Source organism: Mus caroli, chromosome 5 (assembly GCF_900094665.2).
Source record: "Mus caroli chromosome 5, CAROLI_EIJ_v1.1, whole genome shotgun sequence".
In the NCBI taxonomy this organism is placed as follows: Eukaryota; Metazoa; Chordata; class Mammalia; order Rodentia; family Muridae; genus Mus; species Mus caroli.
The window spans coordinates 113,682,624-113,693,706 of NC_034574.1; the positions used below are offsets into that span (position 1 = coordinate 113,682,624).

An 11,083-nucleotide genomic window follows, 5' to 3' on the forward strand; every position below is an offset into this window, starting at 1 on the left:
TGTGGTGCTCCTGGAGAATGTGGTGCTCCTGGAGAATGTAGTGCTCCTGGGGAATGTGGTGCTCTTAGGACTTTGCTGCCACTTAGGAGCTGAGAGAGAATGGTCGTGGCCAGCTTCAGAGGACTCCTAGGACTCCTTCAGCTTGCCTTTGCCAAAATTCCACAGGAAATCGACAGGGCTTCCCCATCTCTGCCACTGCCCCCCCCCCCGCCATCTCTGGTACACTGATCTTTTTCCTGTGAACACCAGAAAAGCAGAACTCCCCCTTAAACACTGAGCTTGGATGGTTCTGTGGAGGGATTGGCAGCCCACAGAAGAGAAAAAGGACTTATGTTTACAGATGCTTACAGAATGGGTGTCAGGCAGCAAGCTTAACCAGGGCACCTGCACGCAAGTATGATGTAGTCTGTGTGGATGTGGAAGTCAGAGGACAACTTGAAGGAACTGGATCTCCTCTTTCACCACGTTGAGCACTCAGATCAAACTCAGGCATCAGGTTTGGTGGCAAGCCCATCTTTACAATGTAAGCCATCTTGCCAGTCCCCACCTTGCTGCTTTGGTTGGCCTGGTTGGCTACAGAGTTCCTGAGAGCCCCCAGTCTCCCTGGCTTTTATGTGAGTGTTAGGATCTGAACTCAGGTTCTAGTGCCTGTGCAGTAAGCTTGTCTTAACATACCGAGCCATCCCGACACCCCTTCTCCTGTTCTGTGTAGCTGAAGCTGATACCCAAACTGGCAAAACGATTTTGTCAAGTTGGCAAGAACATGTGGATTGTGCTGTGGGCTACGTGCCAGGCCTGGCAACCTCTCTCCTAGTTCTTACTTTCTATTGTTTGAGTGCCATGAAACCCAGGGCACACCTCTGACTGCACAATCTCCCTCTCGTTGATGTGTTTCTAACTGTGGGTTGGGGAGGTGACATCTGGACCCAGGTTATAGTGTCTCCATCAGCATACAATGATGGTACTTCCTAGATCAGTGCATCACTGCTGCATGTTGCAAAATGGAGATGTTTTAACTTTGCATACTTTCTAGCACCGATTGAATTTATCAAAAGAAAAAAAAAATGCCTTTTCTTCATTAGTTATGGCCACTCACTTATCTTGACATAATTGCACAGGTGAACCTGGGTTTAATTATTTCTTGTTCATAAGCATTAGTCACCAATTTTCTGAGAAAGGACTGATGTCCCAGATATTTCTGGTAATAACCAGTGATGGTGTGTTCCCAGGTTGCCGTGAATTCTCTCGTATTTCTGCTCCAAATGACTTTAACATACCCACAGATGCTGAGAGGACACTGATGGAAAAGAAGGTGTCCCTTTGTCCCCTTTAAGTCTCTCACTGTGCTCTGTGAGGGTCTGTATTTGGGTGGGTTGCACACATGACTCCCTTCAGGATTCATAACCTGTCACAACCACTCATGGACTGAAGAAAGGAGGCACCCAAGACCACCATTTATAGCTAGGCAGTGGTGGCGCATGCCTTTAATCCCAGCACTTGGGAGGCAGAGGCCGGCGGATTTCTGAGTTCAAGGCCAGCCTGGTCTACAGAGTGAGTTCCAGGACAGCCAGTGCTACACAGAGAAACCATTTATTATGAAGCATATAAATGAACAGCCAACTGCAGAGTCCCCAGGGAGGGGACTGACCCAGGATCTTCTGTCCCATGAAGGTCAGAGTCTACCTTGTTGATACATTGGGATGTTTATCAGTAAAGATTCCTGGAACTTCCTTATCCAGAGACTTTGGTGGGGTCTTAGCACCTAGGGATGTTGGGTTCCATCACTCGGCATGAGATTTGAACCCCACCTTCAGCCCCATCTCTCCCCTGCAGAAGGGCCAGAAGGGTTCTGATCCTCTAATCACATGCCTAGGATTTCTGTCTGGGCTAGCCCAGCCTGAGCCACCTCAAAGCATACATCAGAAATGGATGAAGGTGTTTACATAGAAATCAACTCCCTGGGATGCTGCACGGCTCTGCTTAAAAGTTGCACAGCAGCCAGGCATGATCCTCAATGCATCAGAGCAAGCACAGGCAGAAAAAAGGCTCAGCCTTACTTGGGGATGCGAAGGGTTTAGACTTCCTGTCTCTGGGCAGTTAAAGCCCTGGGGTGAAGGCCCCCTGGGCAGCCAGCAAGAGATATCAACTAGCATTTGGTGTGTGTAAAATGTTATGCAGGGCTATTCACTGAGCCACACTGCTGCCATCTTCAGGAGTCCTCCAGAGCCTGCTCATCAATGAACATCACAGCTGGGCTTGTTGACTGTTATCTTCACTCTTGGAAGAGAGGTGGGCTGGGAAGGTTATGGGACCCTCACCTGAGTTATTTAACAAGTGGTCCCAACCAGCTGCATTCTATTCTGCCTTGATTGCACGGGATCTCTGAGAGGGGCTAGAGGATACAGGAGGAAAGATGAGGGGAGGGGTTCCCTTTACGCAGCCCCAGGGAAGCCATCATCCTAGCTGGGTGCAGATCTTCTAGTGTGGCAGCTTCAAAGGCCTGTAACCCCTCTCCTGTGAGCAGGTAAGCTCAATCAGGGAAGCTTTGGCTTCTCAGAGAAGGGAGAAATGCACCTTAGTTTGTCCTGGGACATTAAGAGAGGTAGATAGTGTTTACATTTCCCCAAGAGAAAGGGTTTTAACAGCAGAGGTGGAGGGAGGGGAGTTGGCTAGCTGCTGGATGGATGGTACATCTCTGTATCCACAGTGACAGGGAAAGAGACAGGCAAAGACACGCAATGGAAGACTCCAAGGGCTAGTTGGGATTGACAATACTGAAGGGCTAGGGAGGGGCTTAACCTTAGTGACACAGGGTGAGTCTGGAGCTGCTGACTAGAGAACTAGCAGAGCAGGAGGCAGGAAATAACTGCACAGAATACAGACAGAAGCAGAACCCATTAAGCTGCACAGGGCAAGTGTCTCTGAAGGAGGTCACTCACACAGAGCAGGGCCTGTGCTGTGAGACCCTGGGGGAGGGTGGGGGATAATCCCATGTCTTGATTCCAAGAAGGAAGGAGAGAGGTGGGAGCCTGCCAGAGAGGGCTGAACCAGGCTCCCTTTTCTAACACGGTCTGAGTCTTTGCCAGATCACTCCAGAAGCGTCTTCCAGAGCTGAATGGACTCCTACTTAGTAACTCCACCCACAGTGGGGTAGATCTGACCTCCACAGCTTCCGGGGGTCTGCATTACCTGGAGAGAGAGGGAGGGGAAGCTTAAAGAAGGGCATATTGGTGCATCCCTTTTTTCCAGGAGAGGCAAGTGGATCTCTGTGAGTTAAGGCCAGTCTGGACTCCATAGGGAGTTTCAGGACAGCCAGAGCTATGTATTAAGAGCCTGTCTCCAGAAAAGAATCTGGAAAAGATATTTGGGAAACTGTGATCAAGGACAAACACAACCAATAGACTGCTTCAGGTTTGGCTAATGTGGCCTGTCACCCTGCAGATGAAGACAGGGGCATGCCCCTGAGGTATGGGTCTCACCAGGGACAAACTTTCTCTCACCAGAAGACACAACACCATGTCTTGGGGTTTTTTTTTCTTTGTTTGTTTTGTTTTTGTTTTTTTTTGGGGGGGGACATCTAGAAGAGACTGGGACAGTGTTCACCATCATTCTCTGCACAACACAGCCCCCTCAACTTGTCCCCAGTTGTCAACGGTGCCAAGGAAGGACAGAAGGGAGAACAGAGTGTGCCTGCCTGTGGGAGGGTGGCCTGGAGGGCTGTGCCCAGTGTGTATTGGGTGGAGGAGGAGGAAGCTCCCACCAGGAGAAGAAACAACTTTGTTTTGGTGGCCACTTTCAAAATTACGAGTGTGGCCATGTAACAATTCTAGATTTTTAATGTGTGAGAATGTGACAATGAAACTTCTAGCCAATCCCATGTCCTCCCTGCTCCCTCCTTTTACATACACACACACACACACGCACACACACACACACACACACACACACACATATAAAAAAAACACACACACATATATATAACACACACACATATATATAACACATATGTGTGTGTGTGTGTGCGTGCCTGTGTGTACATGCATATGTTTACACGTTCGAGGCCCCAGGTGCTGTCAGGAGTCATCTGTCATCCTCAGTCACTATTTCACCTTAGTTATTGAGCCAGGGTCTGTTAATCAAATCCAGAACTAACTGAGCTAGTCAGCTTGCTCTGGGGATTCCATGGACTCAGCCTTCCAAGGCTGGAATCCTAAGCAGGCTGCCACACCCAGCCAACCTCAGAATCCCAGACTCTCCATTCTTTCCTCCATCTTCCTGTTGGGTGAAGCTGCAAGGTGCAGGCACCCCATTGGGTTCAGGGCCACTTGTGCTAAAAATAGATCAGAGAGCTAGACAGTGGTACCCTTACTTCCAGGGGATAGTTGACAGTGTCTGCTGTCATTTTGATTGGGGGCATGGGTGCTGCTGCCAGATAGGATAGGGTGGATCAAGGCACCACCTAGACAAAAGACAAAAAGCCTTGGTACTGCCACAAGATCCCTCCTGGAGTAACCATTCCCACCATGTCACTTGTCTTTAGATCTCTAGGTACCTGGGAAGGGAGTGTGTGTGTGTGTGTGTGTGTAGTAACTGACTGAACTCTTGGAGTCCAGTTTTTAAATCTTTGGGGGCTCAGCAATTCCAACCTACTACACTACGAAAGCCTTTGATTGGAATCTGTGACGAGCCCACCCCTGTTCTTTAAAGGGCTCTTACTGGCACTTTCCAAGGCTGTACCAGGCCTTTTTGCTTCACTTGGAAACAAGGGGAGGACAGCCACTCCTTCGCTTCTTCAGCTAGAAGATGCCAGTGCCAGCGGTCACCTCCTCCCACATCACCTGTGGGATCTGCTGGATCCAGGATCACAGGCCTAAAGGAGAGGTTAGATAGTGTGAAAGGGCTGTCAAGATTCCTGGCCTCAGCTTTCATATAGGTTGGCCCTATTTTCGCTAATGATACAATGTATCTGGCAGCCTAGGTCAAACAATTTGAAATTACTTAAGAGTCAAAGTTACTTTCTAGAATTGTTACATTTGAAGAACAGGTCTCCCCCCCCCCCAAAAAAAAGATGTTATTTAAGGTAGACAGTAAGGCAAACCATGACCACCCCTTTTCAAGAGACTCTCACCCAACTAGAAGGTGTCACACAATGCAATGTTGCTAAGTAGTTGTGTTGCAAAGTTGCTGGGGTTGGGGAGTGGGGCGTGGAGGTCGGGAGATAGGCTGGTGAATTTATGTGCATGTACAGGCAAGCCCAGCCATCCTGGTCTTAATGCTCTTGTTTCTTCCCTTCACTGTTTTATTTTCTCCCCTTTCCCCTTTCTTCCTCCACCTTTGTTTCTTGCTCATGGTATGGAGTATATACTCTGAGGACCCCATCCCTTTATTTAAATAATTTTTTTGGGGGGGAAGTTTACTGTGTGGACAAGCCTATCCTCTAATTTAACGTCCTCCTGATCAGGTGTGGTGGCACACACCTTTAATCCCAGCACTCAGGAGGCAGAGGCAGGCAGATCTCTGGAAATTGGAGATTGTCCTGGTCTACAGAGCCAGTTCCAGGACAGCTGACTATGTAAAGGGACCCTGTCTTAAATGAACAAAAGAAAGAATGAATAAATAACAAAACAACAACTTATCTTCCACCTTTCCGCCTCCGAAATGCTGGGACTGTGGCAGATACCACCTTGCCTGGTTTTATCCTTTTAGTTCTGAAAGATAAAACCAGATCTGACTAGATGCTACTGACAGGGGGCTGGATAAAGGGTAACTGAGTTTGCTGCCAAGTCGACAACCTGAGTTCGATCCTCTTAGACCCATGCGGTGGGAGGAGAGAACTGACTCTGGAAAGTTGACCTTTGACTTGCTGTGGTGTGTGCATGCTTGTGTGCACGGGGGTGGCTGGTGAGGGCTGGGAACTGCTGCACTGTTTCTCAAGGATTATCCTACCATCTCAGACCTATCTCTGATTGTCTAGTGCGTGTGCGTGCGCACGCGCGCGCACACACACACATTTCCATGTGACAGAACAAGAAAAGCAGAGGGAGTGCTCTCTGCCTGCTGCCTGCTTCTGCATCTCTCCTGGTTGGCAAGCCCCTCCCACTCCTAGGTTGGGTTTTTCTCCTCTCTCAGTTTCAAGCTGGGAAGGAACAAGACACCCCCCACCACCCCTGCAGGGAGAAGAATCTAGGTCATGGAAGAAATAGTGTGGAAGGGAATCGGGTTAATTCAGAACGGGGAGGGAGAGTAGGCACCTCTTTTTCTGGATCTGGGTCAGTAGGAACTTCTGCATGTATTCCTCTTCAAAGTTGTAATTGACTGTCCAGAAGATGCAGAGCTGCCGGTATTTTATAACCAGGTCCAGGACAGTCCGGAAGCCTTCAGCAATGTCGAAGTCATCTGTGCCACTGCCCTGCTCCCAGGCATACACGGTGAGCAGCTCCAGGGCGTACTTTGGGGGCAAAGATTTTGGCTTCATCTTCCTTTCATACTGGTGGGGAGAGTGGGGATGTCAGGTGACCTCAGCAAGGCAGAAAAGCCCAGTGTGTCTCCTGGATTGCTTGGGTTGCTGCAGAGGCAACCTAGGTTATGACATAGAACTTGGACAAGGGAAACCCTGAGTTCTAGGTAGGCCTGCTAGACGCAGGCAGTGTGGCACACACAGTGTTGTGCATCTATGCAACCATACTGGCTGATGGGACCCTCTGTATGCTAGTCATGGGCCTGCAACATGGATTGCCATATAAGAGGAAGACAGGGGGCTTGAAGTCACGTGACTTGCTGAAAGTCAAGCCAGAGACTCCCCACCCCACCAAACCACAGGTATCCATGGTGACTCTAGGTTCAGGGGGCAGCTTCCTGCTGCCTTTTGAGAGAGAGCAAGCGAGCATTGTGTGCTACACAGCGTGAAACTGGCAACCTGTGGCACACAGCCCTAACTTTCCATCCACGCATTTCATGAGAGAACTTGGCTGAAGCCAAACTCTTTGGCCAGCATGAGGTCTGAAATTGCCACACATTGCTTTGTGCTAGGAGGCCTAATAGACCTGACCCGGGCTATCCTGGTAGAAGATAATGAGAAGATCCATGAAGCAGGTTCCCTAAAGAGGCCCAGCCCCTAGCACGGGAGGTTTGGGGGTCCAGGACACTTGGCAAAGCCTGTGTCTCAGTTCACTGGTAAAAAAAAAATCAACAACAACAACCAGCTTGGCCAGAGCAGGCGCTGGCTGACCTGTTTGTACCAGTGCTTGATCAGGCGGAGCAGACTCTTCACTTTGGTGGGCCGGGTTCGAATGAAGTTTCTCTGTAGCTCGGTAAAACAGATGGAGAACTCTCCTTCTTTGATGTCCTGTGATGCACACAGCTCAATGAGCTCCTGGTAGGCTTCGGGCCTGAGGGTGAAGTCAGACCGCAGTTGACCTAACATGGGAGCAAAATGTCTATTAGATCGGATAAATATGGTAAGCAACAGAGTTTTTTTGTTTGTTTGTTTGTTTGTTTGTTTGTTTGAGACAGGATCTCAGGCAGCCCAAGATGGCATTCAACTTGCTATGTAGCCAAAGAGGATCTTGAATGTCTGATTCTCTTGCCCCTACCTTCCAAATGTTGAGATTACAGCTGTGCACCACCATGCCCAGTTTATGCAATACAGGAGATCGTAACCAAGTCTTGGGCATGTGAGACATTCTACCAATGAATCTATACCCACACTTCTCAAAACTAGTGTTTTGAAACTTTATTTTCATTTGTGTGTGTGAGTGTGTATGTGTGTGTGTGTCTGTGTGCGCGTGTGTGCATGTGTGTGCATGTGTCCTGTGTGCATGGATGTGTAAGCACAAGCGACTGAAGGCTAGAAGAGGATACCAGGTCCCCTGGAGCTGGAGTTACAGGACGTGAGCCAACTGGAGTTTAATGCTGGGAATCGAACTTAGGTCCTCCAAAGAACAGCCAGCCGACTTTAGACGCTGAAGTCATCCTATGTTTTTTGACAAATGTAATTTCTTTATGTTTTTTTTTTTTAAGATTTATTTATTTATTTAATGAGAACACTGCAGCTGTCTTCAGACACACCAGAAGAGGGCATCTAATCTCATTATGGATGGTTGTGAGCCACCATGTGGTTGCTGGGATTTGAACTCAGGACCTCTGGAAGAACAGTCAATGCTCTTAACCACTGAGCCATCTCTCCAGCCCGACAAATGTAATTTCATTGGGGGGAAATTCAACTCAATGGGGGAATTTCCTTTGAACCATGTACATGTATTTGTCTAAGATGCAGAAGTCGTGACTGCATGTATGGAGAGCACAGTGGGGTTTATAGAGCACACTAGGGCAGCCACTGTGACTGTTTATATTTGCAATAACTGAGACAAGACAAAGATTCGGCTCTGCAGCGGCTTCAGCCACACCTCACGCTCTCAGTGGACTCAGAGCCCAGATCTAGATGCTGCTTCTTGCTGTTGGAGAAAGACCTATCCAAGGTCTTTCTTTTTTATCCTAGGTGGCCACCTCCCCAGCCTACCCTGAGGTCTTTTATTCATCCATATCTCTGTAGCTCTCAGCTGTGAACGGGATGTTTGTTTGTTTTGTTTTTTTGTTTTGTTTTGAGACAGGCTTTCTCTGTAGAGCCCTGGCTGTCCTGGAACTCACTCTGTAGACCAGGCTGGCTTTGAACTCAGAAATCTGCCTGCCTCTGCCTCCCAAGTGCTGGGATTAAAGGCATGCACCACCACTGTCTGGCTATGAATGGGATTTTTAAGGAGGAGTTTTGCCTACACCAATTTCCCATTTCTTGTTTCACAAAGTCTTGGCCTGTTCTGTTCTTTTATTCTCTTCTCCATGGAGGAAATGAAGGGATATTATCTATGAAACCTATCTAACTCTGTATGAGCCATCCCTGACACACTGTGCAGAGTGGAGCCTACAGCTGCTAGAGGCTATCTGGGGGTGCTTTCAATGAGAATGAAGTTGCATGTAGGTCTATTGTAGCCATGCACCTGCTGGGGGTGTGTGTGGCTGGGCTAGGATTGGTAGAGAGTTTCAGCTCATTTCCCAGCATTCCAGATTCTGGAAGGAGTCCTCCACTCCTTCCTGAATCTTCTCAGGAGCTAGGGTCTGGACACTCTTACCTAGTGCATCATAGGCGGGAAGGACATCGAACTCGACACTTTCATTGAGAGTCTTGGATTTCAAGGTAAAACTCAGCACTCTGGGAGCCTTCCATTTCGAATTCTCAAACGTCACCTCCAACTCCTGGGCCTGCACAAAGGCTTCTAACTGCTTCTGGATCTCCTGGACAAACTGGGAGCGGTTGGTTTTTAGAGAGTCATAACTATCCAGCGAGGAGAGGAACACAACAATGTCAGCATCTGATCCCCGCTTCAGAGCTGTGCCTTTGGCAGTGGATCCTCCCTAGGGAGGAAAGGGAAAGTGAGGCACTGCTTCCTTTCCACCTTGTTTTCCTGGCTCCCAAGAACTGGAATCAGGGAAGGACCAGCACTCACCTTGACGGTCTTCAGGACTTTGGTGTCAGAATTCCAGGTGCAGTCATTTTTAAGGAAGGGACAGATAATGTCAACAGCTTTATTGATCTGCTTTTGGAAGATGTCATTGGGCTGGAGGAAGTCCTTGATGAACTTGTCCAGTAAGTGGCTTGGAGTGATGAAAAGTGGCATGGGCTGGGGAGGAGAGAACCCTGGTGAGTTCTGCACAGGAGCCACCACTAAAGTTACCTCCATCCCTCTGCCAGGCTGCCTCAAACTATGGGCAGAGACCTTCTTGTTTCTGGAGTTTGCACTGATGTACCCAGAGAATGCTCTTGAAATGCCAGGCAAACAAAACAAAACAAAACAAAAAAACAAGCAAACAAAAAAAAGCCCTAACAATCCCCCCTACCCTCACATACCTCCCAACACTCCACTGCAGCAGAAACTCTCTTAGTACCTCATGTCTATGAGACGTGTGTGCTCTGGGCGAGTGTGAGTGTATGTACTGTGTATGTGCACGAATGTGCCCGCAAATGCGTGCATGCAAACTCAATCGAGTGTCAGCACAGGTGCGTGCATACCTATGATGTTGTGATGCCTCAGGTACAAAGATGAGTGTTCATGAGTGTGAGGTGGAAATTTTGGGAGGACGTGTGATATTTGGAGGGAGAATAAATAAGACTCGACGGGCAGCGATGGAGAGTTTTCATAGCTAGCTATGTAACGCTTGTTGAAAGAGGCACAGCAGAGAGCTTCTCCTGGCATCCCAGCTGGTCCTGGTTCCTCCTGCTGGCGGAGGCCTGGCTGTTTCTGATGGACCGTTTCATTGTTGCTAATATGTGTTCGGTATCCTGACACTACTGAACTGGGCTGCTGGTATCCTGACAATGGAGATTGGAATCACCCCAAAGAACTACTTCTAAACAGGTCCACATCCCCTTGTCCGATTTACCATCTTTTCTCCCCTTCCTTTGGATGGTGTGCTAGAAGGAGGGGGGTCGAAATGCTACAAAACCCTTATTAAAGTGGGTTTAAAAAATATCTAAGCCTACGTATGTAAGTATGCATGTTTATATGTGAGTATGTGCACACGTTTATATGTGAGTATGTGCACACATGTATATGAGCCAGAAACACTCATTCTTCCTTGTGTGCTGTTGAGAGATAGGTGACACAATAGCCTGGAAGGGACAGACTGGTGAGATGGCAGCAGGGGATCAAAAGGTGTGGCAGGGACTACAAAGATGGCTCAGTGGTTAAGTGCTCTGTTTGCTTTGTCAGAGGACCCGAGTTTGATTCCCAGTACCTGGGTAGTGGCTCACAACTGTCTGTAACGCCAGTCTCACTGGCACATTTGCCCCAGTTCCAAGGTTAACCAATTAGCCTTTGAACAGACTCAGTGTGTCTAACTTCGGGGGGTACTGACATCCTCCTCTGACAGGCAGGTTTCATCTCTTTGCTGCTGACCCGCACCCATGGCATGGGCTTCAGGGTTTGCTAGATGTCACTCACAGCATGACTTCTCTGTGCTTCTAGGAGGCTCTGCCTCTTTTCCTCTCTCCTCTCCTCTCCTCTCCTCTCCTCTCCTCTCCTCTCCTCTC

The 11,083-nt window shown here is 48.6% G+C and overlaps 1 protein-coding gene across 1 annotated transcript in view; it reads right to left on the reverse strand.

Annotated features, from left to right (window-relative positions):
* Window positions 1-1,574: 1,574 nt before the first annotated feature.
* The window catches only part of Oas2 (2'-5'-oligoadenylate synthetase 2), a 19,199-nt gene continuing 9,690 nt past the window's right edge, over window positions 1,575-11,083 (reverse strand). Inside the window, exons 6-11 of the mRNA XM_021163462.1 lie at window positions 9,501-9,674; window positions 9,126-9,408; window positions 7,229-7,416; window positions 6,252-6,487; window positions 4,717-4,870; window positions 1,575-3,189 (exon numbers count right to left, since the gene is read on the reverse strand). Of these exons, the coding sequence (XP_021019121.1) occupies window positions 3,124-3,189; window positions 4,717-4,870; window positions 6,252-6,487; window positions 7,229-7,416; window positions 9,126-9,408; window positions 9,501-9,674 (1,101 nt within the window). The 3' untranslated portion in view covers window positions 1,575-3,123. The remainder of the gene's footprint in view (window positions 3,190-4,716; window positions 4,871-6,251; window positions 6,488-7,228; window positions 7,417-9,125; window positions 9,409-9,500; window positions 9,675-11,083) is intronic.